Source organism: Panthera onca, chromosome C1 (assembly GCF_046562875.1).
Source record: "Panthera onca isolate mPanOnc1 chromosome C1, mPanOnc1 haplotype 2, whole genome shotgun sequence".
NCBI lineage: Eukaryota > Metazoa > Chordata > Mammalia > Carnivora > Felidae > Panthera > Panthera onca.
The window spans coordinates 13,288,785-13,310,493 of record NC_138346.1 but is presented as its reverse complement, the minus strand read 5'-3'; the positions used below and the strand labels follow the sequence as shown (position 1 = coordinate 13,310,493).

At 42.4% G+C, this 21,709-nt stretch overlaps 1 protein-coding gene across 5 annotated transcripts in view; it reads left to right on the top strand.

The window, feature by feature from the left end:
• Positions 1 to 21,709, top strand: part of NYAP2 (neuronal tyrosine-phosphorylated phosphoinositide-3-kinase adaptor 2) — a 254,263-nt gene that overhangs the window by 99,967 nt on the left and 132,587 nt on the right. For all 5 annotated transcript variants that reach the window (XM_078450827.2, XM_078450826.2, XM_060623921.3 and 2 more), the window contains exon 2: positions 1,590 to 1,891. In XM_078450827.2, the coding sequence (XP_078306953.1) occupies positions 1,590 to 1,891 (302 nt within the window). The remainder of the gene's footprint in view (positions 1 to 1,589; positions 1,892 to 21,709) is intronic.

The following is a 21,709-nucleotide window of genomic DNA, read 5'->3' as shown; positions in this document are numbered from 1 at the left end:
ACAGTCTCCGAAAATTCATATAGTGAAAGATACATTTTTATCATTCATATCAAAGAAAACCAGTGGGATATTTCTAACAATGTTTCTTCTATTGATGAATGAACATAAATGGGGAAAACTCTAGAAAAATCTCTTTTAAAAATTCTCATTGACATGTCCTTTTTCTTCAGAAAAGAGTCACCATTAACAACATAGAAAAAGGCCCCAGAGTCATTTCCTATATGATCCATTGAGTTTCAAAACTGAGATTTCTTCTATTTTAAAACGTCTGTTCAAACTTTCCTACATAAAACTCAAGAACCTTACATTTAAGAATTTTACATATTCTGGGGTGCCTGAGTGGCTCAGTTGGTTAAGCCTCTGACTCTTGATTTCGGCTCAGGTCATGATTTCAGCTCAGGTCATGAACTCATGGTTGGTGACATCGAGCCCTGGACCAGGCTCTGTGCTGACAGCAGGGAGTCTGCTTGGGATTCTCTCTCTCCTCTTCCTCCTGCCCCTCCCCTGCTCATGCTCTCTGTCTCAAAAATAAATAAATAAACATGGGGTGCCTGGGTGGCTCAGTCAGTGAAGCGTCTGACTTCGGCTCAGGTCATGATCTCGCAGTTCGTGGGTTCGAGCCCCGAGTCGGGCTCTGTGCTGACAGCTTAGAGCCTGGAGCCTGCTTTGGATGCTGTGTCTCCCTCTTTCTTTCTCTGCCCCTCCCCCACTCATGCTCTGTCTCTCTCTGTCTCTCAATAATAAATAAAGATTTAAAAAATTAAAAAAAATAAACATTTAAAAACTTTGTCTCTTAGTGAGGTATTTAGAACTATCCCAATATCACATGATATTTTAACTGCATCTCTTTAATTATCATTACCCTATTTTATTCTGTGAGGCAAGCTTATCAGTAGAACTAAGTTTCTAGTACAACTGAAGGTTTCTGGAGAACGAACAGAGGTTGGCAATTCTTTTCTCCATCCCTGCCTCCCTCCCTCTTTTCCTTCCTTCCTTCCTTCACCTCCTGCTCCCTTCCTGTCTCCCTTTCTCCTTCCTCTCTCTCTCTCTCTCTCTCTCTCTCTCTCTCTCCATCCCATATTTGGTAATGGTACCTCTTTTGTTGCTGTTTGCTTTGTTTTCCCCATGATGCCAATCAGGTCAAAGTAGAGATGATTTTGGTGAAGCGGAGATCTCGGGTGCTGTCCATCTGACCTCAGTCATGTGTCAAAAGACAGTCTGTGAGTCACTGTCAGGGACTTGTTGGCTTTTTCATCCACCACTAAGATTTCCTTCAAGAAAAGCAATTGCCCCTTAAATGCACTATGCGGCATTTTCTTTTCCTCTAGAATACTATTTTGAGAACATCAGGAGGCCGGGGTGCTAGGATGGCTCGCAATAAGTGTCAGGGTTTCTGGTTATAAACACGTTATACCTGCTTTCCCATCACACTTCAGGCCAAAGTGTGACGTTTGTGCCAATGGACACGTGTCTTCCGCAGTCTAGTGTTTCAATGTGCGCTCGGCCGCTCGCTAGACGCGCGCGCGTCCGTGACCTTGCCCTCCCGGCTCCCTTCACCTTCACGGATTTGGCTCTGCTTTCTTTTACAGCATAGGTGGCGAAGTGGGGCGGGGCCACGAAGGCACTTACGCGGGCAAACATTTCCGCATGGGATTCATGACGATGCCCGCTCCTCAGGACAGACTTCCCCATCCCTGCTCCAGCGGCTTTTCCGTGAGGTCCCAGTCCCTGCACTCGGTCGGGGGCACCGAGGACGACAGCAGCTGTGGCTCCCGCAGGCAGCCGCCCCCCAAGCCCAAGCGGGACCCCAGCACCAAGCTGAGCACGTCGTCCGAGACGGTCAACAGCACGGCGCCCGGCAAGAGCGGCAAGGCCGCCGAGCGGCCCGAAGGTAACACCTGGGCCCACTCCCCTGGGGACAGGCCAGGACGCGTCCGGGCAGCACGCAGACGAGCATGTGCTTGCCCATTCCTCCCCCCCGCCAATCCCCCCACCCCGGGTCTCCCAGTCCTGCTCCCGTGTCCCTGAAGTCCCAGAAAGGAGGCATGGAGACCAGGAGGCCACTTAGTAAGGTGTTGACAAGTGACACCCGGCAAGATGTATTTATGTTATCCCAAAGGGAAGGCGGTGTGTGTGTGTGTGTGTTGTCGTCCCCTAAAGCCTCACATCGTTAGGAACTTGTTTTGCCTGGAAGATATCTAAAGTTTATATGTTCTTGCTTTGATTAGTATTCCTCGTATAATTACAGAAGTATGATATGATTATTAGGGGAACATTGCAAGGCAGAAAAATACACAGAGGGCAAATTGTAACCCTTCTTAGAAATAATGATTTTGGAGGCGCTGGGGTGGCTCAGTCTGTTGAGCTTCTGCCTCTTGATTTCGGCTCAGGTCCCAATCCCAGGACGCAGCCCGCATGGGGCCCGCTCAAGATTCTCTTTTTTCCTCTGCTTCCCTTCCCTGCTTGAGCACCCTCTCTCTCGCGCTCAAATAACTTAAGACAAAGAAGAAGAAATAATGATTTTGTACATTTTGACGTACTGTCTTCCAGTGAATATGAATTTATGCACGCACATGTGTTTGTAGGAAACACTCACACACACATGCTGTGTATATATTTCAGTGTCTGCTTCGATCTTTACCTCTAAAGTCTACCTGAGCCTCTGTTTTTCCTCGGCTGTGAAATGCACAAATCTCCCTCCGCCTCCTTGCTGGTCTGTGAGTGTGAATTAGGTCAGGTTAACCATAGATCTCACCAGATCTTTAGCAAGTTTCCGCCTTCCTGAGTTTTTCTTGAGAGTCGGCTGGAGGCAGAGCAGTCTCCAGTGCGCGTGGATACAAACCCATCCAGAGTGTTGGGATACAAGCCCACCCAGAGTGTTGTGTGTAGTTGTGGAAAAGGCTTCCAGGTTCCCAGGGCCGCCCATGACCAGCTTGAGAGCATGGCTCTGCCAGACCCCTTAGTGTTTCTCTTGCCTGGTTTGTCCTTGACATTCTCCACAGCAGACTTCCCCGGCCCCCAGGGTACCAAGTTCTGCAGTGGTTTGCAGCTGCTGGTGGAAGCCGGGTGGCCCTCTCCTCAACTGGGAAGGTATCTTTTGTCACATGGGCTCCCCAGTCCTTCACAAACGTTCCCTCACCTTCTGGTCTACCTCCTTCCACAGACGCTCAAGTTTAGCCCACGAGATGGGGCGTCCGTGAGGCACGTCACACCCCCTCCGTCCCCCTCTTCTCCTTTCCCTCCCATTGGTGTCCAAGTGCCTATTTGGCCAAAAACAAAAGCTTCAGTGCATACTGAAGAGTACAGATCAATGCCCAGAGGTGGAGCTCATCCACGCACTCTACAAGGAAAATCCGCCTTTGGGCTCGGTGTTTCCTACTACACGTATGTGCAAAAGCATGACTATGTGCATGTGTCTGAGAGAACCTGGGTGAATGACATGTACGTGAATGCAGATTTACGAAGTTGAAATCATGATGTGTACAGTTTTGTACTTGATTGTTCACTTATTCTCTTGTGACTATTTTCCATGGCGTTCAGTTTAAGAAACACCATTTCGAAGAAGAGAGGTGTACATCACAGTACTTTCTTTAATCATTCCCCTTGAGAAATGCTTAGGCTGGTCCAGCTTGTTTTGCTGTAATGAATGCCACTGACATGTGACTGCACGCGCTGGTGTTGGTCTGTTCGTGCAAGTCTCCTCCTTGTTCCTCTGCTGCCTTAAGAGGGGATTAGAAAGTAGACCCCTTTTTCTCCTGATCCAAAGGCATCGGTATGTCCTTCAGCTCGTAACACACTGAGGCTTATAGAAACTAGTCAGGTGTTTCATTTACTTGTTAATTAATATGCTGAAGGGCCCTGGAGATCTGCTTTGGTAAGTTTTAAATCTTGTGCTTAGGTTTTCTCCGATGTTGATATGCAACGTCTTTCATTTCTCTTTATTTTCCGTGATCTTATTTCCATAACTCATCCGTCTCCCACCTCTCGTGCCAAAAACACTACGTAGTCAACGATGCTAGATTGTTTATAAAAGTAGTTTACTGATTTAGAGCGGCGATATCTGAGTGTTGAGGCTCATCTAGAAATATTGAGGAATCAAAGGGAATAAAAAAACGAACCCCCTGAAGGGGAGGGGAAAGATGAAACAGAGGAAGAAAGTAGTCAGTCAGGAGGGCGTGATCAAGCCGTGAAATGTTGCTGGTAACATCCCTGGAAGCAGTGTGAAATGCATGCCTCAGCATAGCCACCGCCCCCCCCCCCCCCCCCAGCTCAGGAGAGGGTGACCTTGGGTCTTGAAAGCGAACGCATGTAGAAATACATGATGGTTGTCCCACAGAAGAAACATTTGAGTGGTGATTCAGTTGTCTTAAAAGTACAACCGATTGCCAGTCCTTTAAGATGCTTTAGGTACCTAATTCCTGAGGTCGAGCCGCTCTTAACTCTTTCAGATCCCCTCACCATCTAAAGATCTAGGGTTTCAAATAGCTACGTATCAAACAGAAGAGAGTAGCTGTATTATGTGTTTTTCTGAGGGTAGAAGAGGAGAGAGTAGCTAAGTTACAGCAGCACGAAGATTTAAGTTAGATGTGGAAAACTACATCTAGCATGAGACTTGATCGGCATGGAGACTTGATGAGCATTGATCGGCATGAGCTTCTTAAACTGGAGGTCCAAGTTCCACACCTCTCCTCAAAAAGAGTAATAAGGGCAGATTGAGGAATCTTCAGCTGTAGCACTTCTTTGTGGATGTTCGGTGGACCAGATGGGTTACTAGGATCCAGCGCAGGAAAGGTCAGCTTCTCCAGAAGAGTGATTCTCAATGCCAATTTCACCTCTTCAGAACACTTCATAAGAGGCAATCGCAAAATTGGATGCATTAGAATCTCCTCTCGCAAGTTTTGACTTCATTAACAAGAGAGAATCAGGGCTCGGTTCAGAGATGGGGAAAAAAAAAAATCTCGGGTCCGAAAGCACGCATGAGTATGTGTACACACAAAGCCAAAATCATATAAATATGTAGATTGTTCTTTTATGAATTCGCAGTTCTTTATAACCGGGAGTTAACTGGAGCTCATTACAGAGCATATGTTTTCTTTACAAATTTTTCTAGCTATCACAATTACAACGAAGATGAAAAGTGACTTCTGTGAATCTTAGTCTGTCTTTTCTTTTTACATTAAATGTCAGCAAAATCAAAATATTGATTCAGTGGCATTAGAATGATTTCCATGGTAACCGGCTTCTATTTAAGTAGGGGATTATGACTTCCCTGTGGATAAACGTAAAAAAGAAGTGGACCTTGTGGCGAAACAGCTTTTCCGAGTGGGAATAAATAACTTAACTATGAGCACACACAAAAATTACATACCGAGAAAGTACAATTTAATTTTTTTAAACTTGTAATTCTATCACGCTGAAAATAAATATTTGTGACTGTATGTTAGGGTCTTCTACGATAGTAACACCTTTAAAAAAATACGCAGTGGAGAAGAAATACTGGCCACAAGTATGCGATAAATATTTTAATTGCTCTTTTTTTTTTTTTTTATTGCTTCGGTGCGGTATCTACTTGGTTTTAGGGATAGATTAGATTACATCAAGGGAGTTAATTGGAAAGGAGGAGAGGCCCTACCAGCTGTGTCTCATGTATGATCCAGAAGAAGCATGTATAAGCTCACATTCTTTGCCCCCTGTTGCTCAGGTACACATTCGTCCAGTTCCTCCATAGCGTCATAATTTGAGACACTACGTGGGGCAGGCAGAGACTATACCTAGGACCAACAGGCAAACATTGACTTTGGGCAAGTGATCCAATGAACCTGTTTCGTTACCTTTAAAATGAGTATAAAGAACTGAACATTGATGGTGACTGTCTCCCTCACAGCCTTATGACAACCCACTGGGCTAATGCCCATGATGGTGCATCGTAGGAAGAAATTGCTACACAGCTAGAAGTTAATACTGTTTTAAGACATACTTACTGACTATCAATAGGCCTGAATAACATAAAATTTGAGTTTGGTTCAACACGTGTATTAAAGACAAATAGGAGAGGAAAAGGAAGCCCCCTCGCTGCCCCCACTCTACACGTTGGGCTGAACATTTTGTATACAACAGCCCAAATAACAGGGGAGTAGTATCCAGGTGTAATCATCTTTTCATGGTATCATGACATTAGTATAATATTTAGTATAATGGGGGAAACGTTTCTTTAAACTTGAAATACTTCTACATGTTGGAGTCCTTTAAAAAAACAAACTAAGAATGCTTTTTTTTTTTTTTTAATTGAGGGATAATTGACATGTAACATAGCAGCTTCAGGTGTATAACACGACGATTCAATATTTGTGTATATTGCAAAATGACCCACACAATAAGTCTAGTTAACATCTGTCACCACAAAGAGTTACGGTTTTTTCTCTTACGTTGAGAATGGTAAAAAAACATTTTGTGAAATGTTTATTTATTTTGAGAGAGAGAGAGAGTGAGACACAGGGTCTGAGCAGGGGAGGTGCACAGAGAGAGAGGGAGACACAGAATCCGAAGCAGGCTCCGGGCTCTGAGTGGTTAGCACAGAGCCCACAGGGCTCACACTCAGACCCAGAGATTGTGACCTGAGCCAAAGTCAGACACTCAACCGGCTGAGCCACCCAGGCACCCTTTGGGTTATTGGGTTATTTCTCATTCTTAATTTATAATATTCGTTTGTGATTGTCCCTTTACAAAACAATGAGAAGATATTTTTTTGGAATTGGGGTCGTTTTCCTGGCTTCTGATTTTACCTCTTATAGAGATGTTTAGTGGAGTCATATCTGTGAGTCAAAAATTAGAGTATCTGCAGAGATACTTGAATCATGACTGTCCTTAAAAACTTGAAATGTGGGAGTGCCTGGGTGGCTCAGTCGGTTAAGCACCTGACTTCATTCAGCTCAGGTCATGATCTCCCCATTAGTGAGTTGGAGCCCTGCATGGGGCCCTGTGCTGACAGCTCAGAGTCTGACCTGCTTCAGATTCTGTGTCTCCCTCTCTCTCTGCTCCTCCCCTGCTCGTTCTCTCTCTCTCTCTCTCTCTGTGTCTCTCTCTCTCTCTCTCTCAAATAAATTTTAAAAAAAGAAAACTTAAAAAAACAAAAACAAAAACAAAAAACTCGATATGTGTAGTCAAGCCAGCACCAAAGGCTAAATTCACTGTAAAGTCACTGCCTTAAAAAAAAAAAAGAATTCCTTTTTCAAGTTACCAAATGAAGAAAGTTACATTTCACGATGCTGGTTTTCGTGCTTCCGTTTATTCAGCCAGTACTGCGAGCACCTCCCTGTTGGAGTGGGGATCCAGAGGCGAATGGAACAAGTGGTCTGTTCCCTCATGTCCCCTTGTAACCAGTTTTGTTCCCAGCTTGGCAACTCAGCCTTCCGCTGTCACATCACAGAGCAAGCACTGAGTTAAACTCCTTTCTAGAAACCAGAAAATCTGGCATGAGAGCCATGGGGGCTTCCTCTATGTAATTAGTTGTTTAGCTCCGAAAGGAGCAGTTTAACACATTTTAATAAAGTGCTTGTTCCTACAAAGAATATTTGCTGTTCTTTCCTTGTTCAAGGCTGACAATGGAAAGGTGCCCAAATCTGATTTTCCACCGAGAAAGCTTCAAAAGCGACCCGAGGGCATTTAAGGAGAGAGGAGGAGAAGGTTGAGTGCTTATTATCTTGGGAGAACTTTCGGGTTTCAGAATTCTGGTTTAGGGGCGTAAATCAGCACCACTCAGGGCCAGCCATATACTTGTTTTTGCTCAGTTATAGACCTCAGACGTTTATAAGGTACTCTGACAAAAATTTGAAGACTATTCCGTTTACATGTTAAAGAAATAGGGTCTTTAAAGGCAAACAGGCATTGGTTTCACATCAGTGCTGGCAGCATTTAACCCTCTCTCTCAGCCTTGGTTTTCTCACCTGTAAAATGGGAATAACAATAGTGATCTTGTGTGGTAGGCAGAATGGTATCCAAGAGGGTGTCCAAGGGTCCACACTCCCTGGCATACTCACCCTGTGTATTCCCTGGAACTAACATACCATTGGTGGCTTGAAGATAGACGAGGTCATGTGGCAAGGAATATCAGTGGCCTCTAAGAATTGAAGGTAGTCTCCAGCTAAAAGCCCGCAAGGAAACGAGGACCTTGGTTCTGTCACTGCAAGGGACCGAATTCTGCCAACACCGAAAGTGATCTTGGAAGTGGATATGTCCCGGGCCTCCCCAGACAAGGATACAGGTGGGCTTCCGTGTTGATTTCAGCCTGTGGGACCCTGAGGAGGGAGCCCAGCCTCCCGGGTTCTGGCTGTGCCCAGACTTCTGAGCTAAGGAACCGCGTGAGCTAAGATGAGGCTATTGATTCTTAAGCTACTGTGTTTGTGATCACTTGTTGTCACAGTGGTAAGTAATCCATCTTACCGAGTCGCTAGGCAGAAAACCTGAGGTAAGGCACATTAGCAAAATGGAGGATGTGGCCCTTCCTCTCAGCACTGGGCTGTTTTCTCAGGGAGTGAAGGGGGGTTCAGACAGTGCCAGTGGCTTTCCAGACTTCCCGGGCCAGACCTTGAAAGTAAACGAGATGACAGAACCTCAGGAAACACTGACATACCAGGTAGGGCTCTTGAGTATCTGCTCAGCTTTTTCTGAATTTGCTTGGATCTTTTCCTGAGAGGGTCCTTCCTTTCTCACCCACAGGTTTTGTTCTTTCAAAGGGCTCAGCAGTGGCTTTTCGGGTGGCTTCTTTGAACCACTCATTTTGATGGCTGCAGCTTGCCCGCTTAGGGCCTTTTCCACATGACAAGTGGCACTTGTGCTTCACAGTGTGTGCCTAACGAGCGCTCGAGACCCCAGGTAGCCCGGCACTAATAAAACACAATGAAAGGGGGAAAGCGAGCTCTCAAAATCTTCATAGTTCCGGCATTGGCGAGTGTTCTGGTGTGAATTCTTGTTTGTTTTATGGGATGGGATGTGGGAGATTGTCATCAGAGTCCCATGTTCCTGGATTCCTCTTTCCAGGTTGACGGAATCAGAAGCTGCTAGGTTTCCTAGTGTTAAAGCCATCTGTCGAGCCAGGCTCTGCTCAGATGGAGACAGGGTTATACATCCACGGCGTGTGTGATCTTTCTCCAAACGTGCCCCGAGGCCCATGAATGAAGCAGTTTGCAAATCAATCATCACGTAACGCATCTCTCTCTCTCTCAGTCTTTGCCAAAGAGCTACCTCGCCTCCAGTGGTCTCACCCAACATCCTTCTATTAAGAATCTGGATTTGGCCTCAATTACCTCAGTGTCTCAGATTCATAAGAGGATTTTTGTCCATGTTGTCGACACAGATGGATTTTTCCCTGAGAGACCAATAAGCTCAAAGTTTCTGAGTGTGGTGATCGGGACATTCATTTTGAGGGTGTTCACTTGCAACAAATTGGCACAAACTTACTGACTTAAAACAACATACCTTTATTCTCTTACAGTTTGTATGAGTCAGGAGTCTCCTCAGGGTCTCCCAAGGCTGCAATCCAGGTGCCAGCTGGAGCTGGGGTCTCATGTGTGGCTCAGAGTCCTTTCCATGGTCACGTAGTTGTTGGCAGAATTGATTTTCTTCAGGTTGAAGGACACACAATCGCTTACTTCTTCTAGGACGGGAGTGGGGTGGGGGGGGGGGAAGAGAGGGAGGAAGAGGGTGACTCTCTCACTTTTATTCTTTCCCTTCAGGGAAGGCCTAGATCTTCTTTTGAATAGCTCGTCTAGGATAATCTCCCTTTTGATGAATGGCATCCACTGATTAGGAACCTTAATTACAATGGAAAATCCCTTCACCTTTTCCCATATACTGTTAATCAATGGAGTTAAAAAAACAAAAGAAAGCGAAACAAAACAAAACAAAACAAAAAACATTGTATTCACACTCCTGCTTGCACTCAAGGAGAGAGAATTACGTAGGATGTAAGTCACAGAGGGAAGGGGACTTTGGAACAGCCTAGAATTCTGGTTGTCTACTCAGAAAGATACAAAAGAGAATATGTACACATAGCCTTGTTAGAAACCATCCAGCCATCTGGTTGAATACTTCAGAAGTCAGTGTGTGGAAAATTAATTAGCAATGCGAGCAGTAAACAATAATTCACCAGAATAGTACAAATATCATAACGTAATCAAAATAATTGGTAAATAAATAAGACATAACTCCCCTCTTCATTTCTGTCTTTCCTTTATCCCATATCAGAGAAGCCACTCCTGCTGCAAAATGCCTGGATTGTTTTGCTGAGTTGAAAGTGGAAAAAATCTCATTTCTTTTGGCTTCAGTCTTACTTGAAAGGCCTGATAAAATACACTCCTCAGTCCCATAGTCTCCATGCTAAAGGACTTCTAGCACATAATGATCCAAGTAAAATAATGACACCAAAATGGTGCAAATATTTAAAATTGTGGTGTGTATAAATGTCAGTCTATTTGATCTTTGCTGCTGATTTTCCTCATTGGCGAACTCTCTTGTTGACCCACTGGGCTAGTTTCACCCAGCGCGAGTCACTGTCTCGCGAGTCACTGTCTCGCGAGTCACTGTCCCCTAAAACACCATATGGAGGTAGGTCAGGTAATACACCGTATCCTTGATATGCCAGCGGTGCTCTTCAACATTTTCGACTGTAGTTTTCCCTAGAACCTCAGGACTGTAGGGATTAGTGGTGTTAATTTAAGCTATTTACCTTCTTGTCTTCTGCCTACCTGTTGAATAGCATTTTGATGACAAATAAAGATGAGACTGTGTGTTCCCAAGTTATGCAACTTCTGAATTAAAACAGTTTCATCAATTTCCATTTATGGGTACATGGACATACAAAATCATGCATCCACCAAGGAAGTGGAGAGAACTAGACATAATCCACATTGCAACTTGCCCCATGGTCTCTGTTTTTGTCTAGTCTTGAGCTTGGGTAGGTATTTGTCTCTTCTTTGCAATTATACGAAAGCATTAAGGAGTAATGTAGTCAGTTATTAAATTACTAATTACTAAGATTTTGTCAGACAAATGGAAGAAAGGGGTTTATAGATTGCTTTCCTTAAATAACATCTGCCTCTTTTATTTCCTCCCTGCTCTGCAATGTTCTCACTTCTTCTGTATTTCTTTAGACTTCAGCCTGGCCCCTAAGGCCTGAGAGTACCATCACTTCAGAGTCTCCTTGCACTTACATAAGCATATTCCCTGGACATTAACCCAGCTCATTACCCCAGTCAGTGTCTTTTGGAGAATGTTTCCGATAAAAACATTTCCTTCCATTTGATTACATACAGCATTTGATATTTTACCAAACAGCTATTATACATATAATTAAATTTAATGTTTAATATTAAATTTAATATTAAAATAATTATAAATTTATAGTAATTGTGCACATATGTATATGTATAGACAGATATATATGTGTATATATATCTATATCTATACATATCTACATATATGTATATATATATATATATATATATATATATATATATATATATATATATATAATTTTAGGAAAATGGTGTGTTATTTATCTGAACATTCTCCATCTCATGGATAAAACAAAAATGGGAAGGAATCTTTAGTCCAGTAGTGGGTGGGCTTCCTCCAAAGCATGGTGGAAATGGGATTAGCTCATTTCAGACTAATCTAACCTTGACTACTAATCTAACCCACTTCCATCCTTGACCCTATGACCTCTTCAAGCCACCATCTTGTATGTCTCCTTGTTCAGTTGGTTTCTCAAAGGCCTTCTGCAAGTGCCTGCTCCACTGAGCCAACTCTTATTTGTTCCAGATGCATAACTCATTAACCGTCTCCACCCTCACCGTGCCACTGAATCCAGTCTTGGTTCCCATCTCAATGGCTTCCTCCTGTGCCTATCCTTTGTTATTTCTCTTCAGCATTTTAGACATTGGTAACTCCCATGTTGGTAACCCTGCTGCTCCATTGTTCATGCACCACCCTCTACTGGTTTTCTTCCTGACTTCTCTCTGAATCTCCTTTGATGGTGTCTCTTGTTCTGCCTGATTCTTAAATGATGATGTCTCCAGATTTTGCCCTTGGCTCTTATCTTCTACCATGATAGATAGTTGTTGAATAAATAAGTGATGAATCCACATACTCTCCAAATGTCTGACTGAATCTCTGGACCCACTTCTATCTATAGACATCACAGATTCTTCAAACTCATCATGCCCACAACGAACCAGCCAATTCCTCCGTGTTTCCTCTCTCGATGTCGAGGTCAGAATGTAAGAGCCTTATCAGATTTCTTTCCTTACCTTACCCTGGACATCTAACCCATTATCAAGTGTGGCCAGGTTCTGTCCCTCAGATGTCCCACGTCTGGCTCTCTCCATCATTTATGCTTTTACTCTCCCATCTCAGACCATCGTCATTTCTCACCTGGACAGCTGCCTGGCCTGCAGTTTCTTCTTCTCAAACCTACCCTCTTTACTACTGCCAGAGAGGACTTTTGTCATTTGCATATCCAGTCATATCATTATCCAGCTCCTGACTTCTCTGGGCCATTTGTTACCTACTTCCTCATTTACCCGATGAAAGCACAAAACGTGATATGGTCTTCATCACCTTACTCCTGCCCGGCTCCAGAGCCACATCTCCTACCATGCATGCCCCTCGTAGAGGTTCCAAACTACATGATTTTCTCTGAACAAGCCAAACTTGTCCCTGATCCTGGGCCCTTCTGTGCATGTGAAATTTCTTCTGTCTGGAATGCCTTTTCCAAGTTAGTCTCCATAGCAATTTTCCACTCATCCAAGACCCCAGAGCAACTGCTACCCATGCTGGTCCACCCATCACTCAATCCCAGCTTGGTTTACAATAGAGTCACCATTCTGAATGCAATACAATGCAATACAGTGAGGTTTCATTAGGTTTGTGAGGCCTTATATTTTCTCCGCTGTTTTACATTTCTAAATCTTGGTAAGCACAGAAATTAATTATGGATAGTGTCAAAGAATACTGTTTACAGGCTGTAATGTGTTATTGGCACTGTAGACCTTTTAAGTTTATCCTCACTTTATAAGTCAAAGAAGGTTCAACCTGTGCCATTCAGATAAGGTATAAGAAACAAGTTTCTCAGTTGAGATGCTCTAAATAGAGACATGAGATTTCTTCCTCTTCAGTGACTTTGGAAGTCAGTTTTCGTCTTCCCTATTCTCATATATTTTGGGGTTTCCCCTCACCATTTCTGTTGTAGTCTTAAAGACCAGGCTTATCTTACAAATTATTTCTGTTTTTCCATTATAAAGGCATTCAGCTTCCGAGTGGTTCCTCACTCTACCTTCAAGAAGAGTGTGTAAAGCCATTTTTTAAGGCAGAGTGACTTCAAGTGTGCATAAATCTTGCCTTTAATTGACCTCGGTGAAACATCCACTTATGGAAGAAAGAGTGCTTTGCTTTTATGGCTGTGTGTCTGTACTGAGAGTTTCTATATTATGTATTGCTTTCTGTGATTTTTCTTGAGAAGTGGGAGGGCAGTGATTTAAGACAAGCTTTTCAAATTTCTTTCTTGCTACAATATGTATTAAATTAAGTTGATTATATGGAGCAGAACATGGGAACACATCACCCTTTGGAAACCTCTGCTTTCTGACAACTTCATCGAACGAGAACAGCTAAAAACTATGAAGAATTAAAAGAGAGAGAGCTTACTGGAGCTAAACTCCTTCTAGCACTGAGGCTTGTGAATTTTACAGAATGGCAGTTGCATGTTTATTTGTCTGTTTTTAACTTAGTATACATTTGTTTGTAGGTCTTGTTTTCACACCCCCATAGCATGTTAGAAACAATGAATAATCAGGGGGAAAAGAACAACAAGGATCGTTTTACCTAATACTAAGAGGAGAGAAACAAAATTCAAAGAATTTGTAGAGTTTATGTCAAGTCCAAGAGCATCACCTGCTCAAAATGCCTTGACTACTCTCCCCCTGTATTACTTTCAGTGTTAGTAGTGATGCCCCTGAGGTTGTCATCAGTCAACAAATTTTTTTTTATATTTTTTAAATTTTTTTAACATTTATTCATTTTTTGAGAGAGAGAGACAGAGCGTGAGTGGGGTAGAGGCAGAGAGAGAGGGAGACACAGAATCCAAAGCAAGCTCCAGGCTCTGAACCGACAGCACAGAGCCCGACGCGGGGCTCGAACTCACGGACCGTGAGATCATGACCTGAGCCAAAGTCGGACGCTTAACTGACTGAGCCACCCGAGCATCCCGGTCAACAAATATTTATTAAGTATCTGCTATGTGCTTGGCACATATGAAATGTCCCCTAAAGGACATTACAACCCAGGGAGGGCCACTGACATTTAAACAGGTAGTCATAATGCAATGGGATCAGTGTTCTGGTCGGTGAAGTACGGGATCTGTTGTGAGCATAGATCAACGGCACCCACTTCAAACTAGAAGAGGTAGACACGGCTTTTCAGAGAAAGTATCTTCAACTGCTGAAAATAAAGATGCAGTATATTTTAATTTAATTTAATTTAATTTTTAAGTAAACACTGCATCCAACGTGGGGCTTGAACTCATGACCCAGAGATCAAGAGTCACATATTCTATCAACCGAGCCAGCCAGGTGCCCGGAGATGCAATACATTTTACAAATATTCCATGTAGAAATGCTTAAAATGAAAAACTGTACTGCTTCTGAGTGAGAATGTTCTTATATCTCTGGAAAATGTGGCTAACCAAGCTGATTTATATGCCTGTAGTTCCAAATAACCAAAGTTCTTCTCTCCACGTATAATCTTTATTTGAGGAGTTTAGATGTCTATTGTATCTCATAGAGCCTTTCATCTTTATGAGACACAAAGGACTGGGTTATCTTTCAAAGAAAGCTAAGAGTACACAGAGATGAACTTCACAGAGATGAACTGGGGATACTCACTTCCATAGAGGAAATCAACCTTGTATCCATATGTTAAACAGCAATGAGAAATTAAAATTAGATGTTGCCTGTTGTTACCTATTTCAATTGTATTTTTCCCCTAACTATGTCTGGGTATATTGGCCATGATTATTTACTGGATATATAAACTTTGGAAAAGAAAAGGATATATATATATATGTATACATACTATTTCTATCTATGTGTGATTAACTCAAGGCTATATAGATCTATTCTTCAGATGCTTTGCTCTCTCTTATATCCTTAATCAGAAGTCAGGTGTCAGTGACAATGAATATCTTTGTTTTAACAACGTGTGCAACGTTTGCTTGAACACAAGCAAATTAAATATAAAACCAATTGCCACATTCAAAAAATAACAAAAGAAGGAGTTATTGGTTTAGTTAACATGGTTAGATGCATTTGAGATGCTGGGACCACATTCTTCTGTGGTATCTTAAGGACGATACCTATAGCAATAAACAACTTCTATAATCTGTAATCTAGGACAAGTGGAAGGATTGGCACCTCTCTCAGTCCCCAGAGGATACAGAAATTCTGACATGTTAAGTTCCCCTCATATGGGACGGTATATTCAGAAAGGCAGCTGCTTGTGATCTGTTGATTATTCCTTCAACAAATATTTACTGACCATCTACTATGTGCCACTTACTGTTCTAGGAGTTTGAGATACATCCATGAACAACCTTTGGAAAAAGGTGCATACCTTTGAGGTATTTCAATTCTAGTAAGAATAAGCAGTTCATAAACTATAGACATAATAAACCCATAAACTGGCAAGGATGCTGGGAGGTTATAAATGTTATGGAAGAAAGAAAAATCCGGAGCAAGGCCAAGGGGTCCAAAAGGCAGGCACACTTGAGTAGAGAGAGAAGAAAAGACTTCATCCTGATCTTTGAGTTAAGATAGTGATTCAGTCTAGACCCAATCAGGAGAAACCATATGGTAATTTGAATAAGGAGCATATACTGTAAAGAGTCATTTAACAGAATATTAAATTAATAGGAGATCAACTAGTAAGAGGGAAAGCAAACTGCAGAGAAAGCAGGAATAGAACATATGAAGAACAGCCCTTACTCCTAGGATTGAGATAATGCCCTCCAGCCAGAGCTGAGTTCCAGGCCTTGCTGGGAGGTGCAGTTGTGAATTATTGGATGGCAGAAACATTCCTGTGGAACAGTGCTCTTGCTGGAAATCCACCTTCTGGAACTTGCCAGAGAACCTCCCTCTAGGGTGGGGGAAAAACCATGCAGAGAAGTTTCTCATCAGAACTACTCCATCACAAGAGCCTCTGGGGTGGGGAGAGTTGCTGTAGGCAGCTGATGGCTTTTGGGTGTTTCCGGAGCCCAGGCTAGAGAAGCTGTGTGCTCTATAGGAGCTGGACATAGGGAAGCCACTTGCATGGCAGGAACTTGGCTGGTGAGCTGTTGGAACCAGGAAGCAAGATCTCACTTTGCTGCAGTGTTTTTCCAGCATCTTCTACTGACAAAGCTTAACATTGTGCCAGCTGGCCCAGGAGAAGATATTTAAAGAGCCTAGATCTCCTGTCAGAAGCAGGAAGAGGATGAGTTTAGAAGTGAGAGACAATCAATTGATAACTTGCACAGACAGTAAGGAGATGGGGACGTGCGCTCGGTGGATGTCTTCAGGGAGAATGTTCCAAATAGAGAAGACAGTCGCTGCAAAGACCCAAAGGCAGGAAATACATAGGTAGGAGGTCAGTGTGGGGGGAACATTGTGGATGAAAAAGACAAGGCCAAGGGGCACTTGGATGACTCAGTAGGTAAAGCATGCAATTCTTGATCTTGGGGTGACGAGTTCAAGCCCCACATTGGGTGTAGAGCTTACTTAAAAAAAAAAAAAAAAAAGGCAGGACCAAGAAAGAGGTCAGAGAGGAAAAAGAAGGTGAGACCCTTCAGGACCTGGGCCATCCTAGGACTTGGCACCCAAGGGAGCCAGTCAAAGGGTGGAGTGGAAGAGTGGCATGATGTCTGAAAAGAATCATTGTAGTGGCTGCAGTGAGGACAGACTCATAGGGGTCAGATATAGAATCAGATCAGTTAGGAGACTTTTGCAGTAATCCAGGTGAGATGTGATGGTGGCTCAGAGCAAGGTAGGAGCTGTGGAATTGATGAGAAGTTGAAAAGTGTTACCTTTTTATTTGGAGCAGTTACTCATAGTCCCGCCCCATTCCTTCCTTACCAGGGATATAGCTCTAGCTCCAGATACAGGCCTAGACATTGGCATTGACATAGGTATAGATACTTAGGTGTAGATATATAGACGTGTTTAGGATATACAGGTCCTATCTGTAAGAAAAGAATCCCAGAGCTCTGTGTAGATGAAAGCTCATTAAATGTATGCTGTTGATTACATTTACATATTTTTCTTGCAATCTGGAAGGTTGTGAGTCAAGAATGAGTTGCAGCAAAAGATCTATAGGTGTTTAAATTATAAACATAGCAGTCACAGCTTTTCATCATTAAATAAATGCAAAAGGTTGTATTTAACTTTTCATGTTTACCAAACACAAATCTAGTTTAGAACATTATCTGAAAGCAGAGACGCTTTCTATGCAGACCCCAGGCCGTCTCCAGCTGGCCCTGTTGGCTTACTCAGCCTCCCTTCTTCTGCTCAGCCCAGGCTCTGCCCACAGCTTGGAGCTCAGTGTTCCCTCCTGCCCTCCAAATGCACTCGCTCCCTGCCCCTTGGCATTCTCGTAGACTTAGCTATGTTCAAATGCTGGCCTACTTCCCCCCTGGCCCCTGGAAAATTTATCACATTCTTCATATTCTTTAAGTTTCCATTTTAATCCCAGTCCAGAATTATATTAGTTTCAGGTGTACCATATAGCGATTCAACACATCCATACATTCTTCACATTCTTGCTTCAAACCTTCATGAGTGAACTTACCCAGCTCCTCCCAAGACTGTATTTTTCCAGAACAAAGTATTCTTTTCTATGTGCTCCCTTCTGTACTCTTATTGCCATGCTTGGCATTGCTGGGTTTTTTTTTTCCCCTACAAGACTGTCTTCTCCTTTAAGCTCCTTTAAGCTTCAATTCTTGAAGGTCTTAGTCTTTCTAATCTCCCTACCGAATTTCCCGAAATATGCTATGTTTAATAAATATATATCAAAGCTGAACTTTATGTATTTGGAAATGAAGTTACAGAGATTAATGTTAAATCTACTAATTAGAAAAACATTATCTAATAATCGTTGAGATCATTCTTGCCAATTATTTTTCACCCGTATGTACCAACTTGTGTCTATTACCGTGAATTTCTTACTCCACTGGAGTATTTATTGAACTGGGGAGAAATTCTTTGCGATAGTCAATCTTAATCTTACCTGTGGCATTTCCTACCCCTACAGGTACAATGAAATCCATACCGTATTAATACTTTAAAATACTTCAAAAAGTTTTCATATGAAGCACGATAATTTTCTTTTAAACCTTGCACTTCCAGAGACTATCACGTTAGACAGAGGACAACTACTCATGATTCTTAATCTTCTAGCATGTTCTGGGTGAAGTATGATATATGAACTATGCATGTACTTTTATTAAGATTCATGTTGTCACCAAATATAAGTGCTTAAAATAAAAAAAGATCTGTGTATTAAGCAATGCACCTCACTGTTTAATTACATAATGCTCATGTGTCTCTGAGAGTAGGAGGTTTACTGGGGTTGTCAAGTTTCCTACCACTCTAAAATTATGCTAGATTGGAGCAAAACAAGAAGGCAGAGAAAAAGAAATGAAGTGGGATTTATAGCCACATAAATGAAACACTGAGGGGAGAATAATTCAAAGATATTTGATGAGAGAGGGACCAATCCAAATCCAAATCACCACTCAGGACCACAGCTTGACAGAAGTTCTACATTAGGAAAACATTTCTCTCAAACCTGAGAACCCTTTATCCTAAGGGATACATAATTTGTGATCTAACTTGTATGGTTAACTTCAAGTAATAAGCCAAACAAGAAACTGAGCAGTTCCTGTAATGAGAGCAAAAGTTCTCAGAACGTGGCTATTTGAAATGTTTTCCTCTGTTTCCCAGAATGGCACTTGAATACTATCCCTTTGCGTGTAGGCATATTTTATCTATTCTCTATTACTACATTTTTTCCAGTTGTATTGTAATTATCCATTCACATCTGTTGTCAACTCTAAGCAGTGACAAGAATCATGTTAATCTAGTGTATGTTTGGTGGTAGTAAGTGTTCAATTAAATGTCTGTTGAAAGAATAAGTAGTAGAATTAAGCATAACTCCTATGATTTTAGATTGAACAAGTGATTTATGATGGAGTTATCACTGAGATGGGGAAGATTAGGAAAGAGCTGAGTTTCAGATGAATGTGCTTAAGGTGCTTGTCAGATATTTAAGTGGAGGTAAACAGTATACAGGCGGATATAGTTCTCTAGAGAATTGGGCTAGAGCTATAAATTTGGCTGTCATTGTAATAGATATCATTTAGCCACTGAATTAGCTAGAATCACATTGGGAGAGAAAGCAGAAGAAAATCATAAGGTCTAGAAACAACCCACGTGCAACTCAGATTCAGTCAGGTGTGAGACGAGAGGCCAAGAAAGAAACTGGACAAAGTAACCAGTAAGCTAGGGGGAAGACAGGAGGTACTTTAAAAGCCAAGAGAAAAGAAGGTACCATGTGATATAGTGATAAATGGTGACAAGTCTTTGAGAACTTAACGTAGGTAGTGGGTGGAAGTCAGTCTGTTAGATCTGGCAATATAGAGGCCATTTGTGATCAGGACACACACACACACACACACACACACACAATTGGGGAATGGTGGAAACAGGAGGCAGATTTGAAGGGGACTGAAAAGAAAATGGGCTATGAGGAAGTGGAGAGAGAGGGCAGATGCAATTTTTGAAAGGCTGGCCATGGAAAGAAGCAGCCAAATGGGGTTATAGCCAGAAGAGATAAGGGGTCAGAGTAAGACAGCTACATCCATACTTGTATAAACTATGGGAGGAACAAGAACAAGGAAGGATGGTGATGAGAAAGATTCAAAAGAGAGGGAGAGGAGATGACCAATGGAGGGAAGTCCCCATCAAATGACAAAGGCCTCTGACAGGATGAAGGTTTCTTCTTCTTCTGTTTGACTGAACACAGTAAGTAGCCCTGTTCCACACAGTGTAGCTGAGGCCACTTACGCTATTGTTTCTGGCTGGAAGCTTGGCTAGAAGGTGGTCTTTCAACCTCTAGCAGCTCTCTTCATATGGGTTCTCACCATTCGGTAGTGTCCGTTTATGCATGGCAACCACTTTCCAAGAGCAACCATTTCTAAGAGAACACACCTGATATTCAAGTATTTATCAAACATTTGCATCCATCATTCTTGTTAATATTCCTGTTGGCCAAGCAAGTCACATGGTCAAAGCCAGAGTCGAGGTGGGAGAGACTATTCAAGGTTTTGCATGCTAGAGTTAAAGTTCATTGGGGGGCCACTAAAGTAACCATCACAGGTTGCTTCTGTTTTCTGTTTTCTTTAGAAATTTTTTTTTAATGTTTATTATTTTTTATTTAAAAAACATTTTTTAATGTGTATTTATTATTGAGAGACAGAGAGAGACAGAGCATGAGCATGGGAGGGGCGGAGAGAGGAGACACAGAATTCGGAAGCAGGCTCCAGGCTCTGAGCTGTCAGCCCAGTGCCCGACGTGGGGCTCTAACCCACGAACCATGAGATCATGACCTGAGCTGAAGTCGGACGCTTAACCTACTGAGCCACCGAGGAACCCCTTTAATGTTTATTTTTGAGAGAAAGAGAGAGACAGAGCATGAGTGGGGAGAAGGGCAGAGAGAGCGGGGGGAGGACACAAAATCTGAAGCAGGCTCCAGCTTCTGAGCTGTCAGCTCAGAGGCTGACACGGGGCTCAAACTTGTGAACCGTGAGATCCTGACCTGGGCCGAAGTCGGACACTTAACCGACTGAGTTACCCAGGCACCAGCTTCTGTTGTCTTAGTGCTTTGCTATGCCTTAAATGTTAGTCGGAAAAGACATACAGAAAGCAAGACTATCATTATGGGAATTGGAAATACATAATAGTATTTTGGGTAGGGTTGAATGCCTGTATGAGCTGTGTTTATGAATGTAATAGCAAATAACATCAATCTGTTATTGTGGATTTCTGTGATATTCTTCAGCAGCTCTCCCAGGCACAAAGGCAGCAGACAGATTGGCAAGATCATTTACAAATGTTTGACTCTGGGAGAAAGTATGTAGATAGCAGAAAAGTGTCAATGTATATAATACCTATCCTCTTGTCTTTTATGGACTTTCTTGTTCTTTTCCTTTAGGAATTACTGGTGCATCGCAATCAATTTAGATATTTGGTATATTCAAGTTAATATGTTAAGCTCTCAGAAGTTCAAAAATAAAAGGTATCAGATGCTATCGTTGGCATCGACACATTTATTTTAATAGTTGAAAATTTTATGAAATAGTTGAAGCCCTTTTTTCCATCACATAGGCCTTTGTGCCTTTCCTACTTTTCATTCATTACACATACAGTTTTGCTCCATTTGCCCTTTTCAATGAAGGATAGATTGTCCAAAATGCCCTCACATGTTCAAACTTTACTTGGATCTTATATTAGTCACTGTCCAGTCACAGATATAGAAATTACAGTTGCTATTTAAACACAGAGTATTTCATATAAGGAACTGATTCAACAGATATGGAAGCATTGAAAAGGCAAAAAGAGGATGCAGA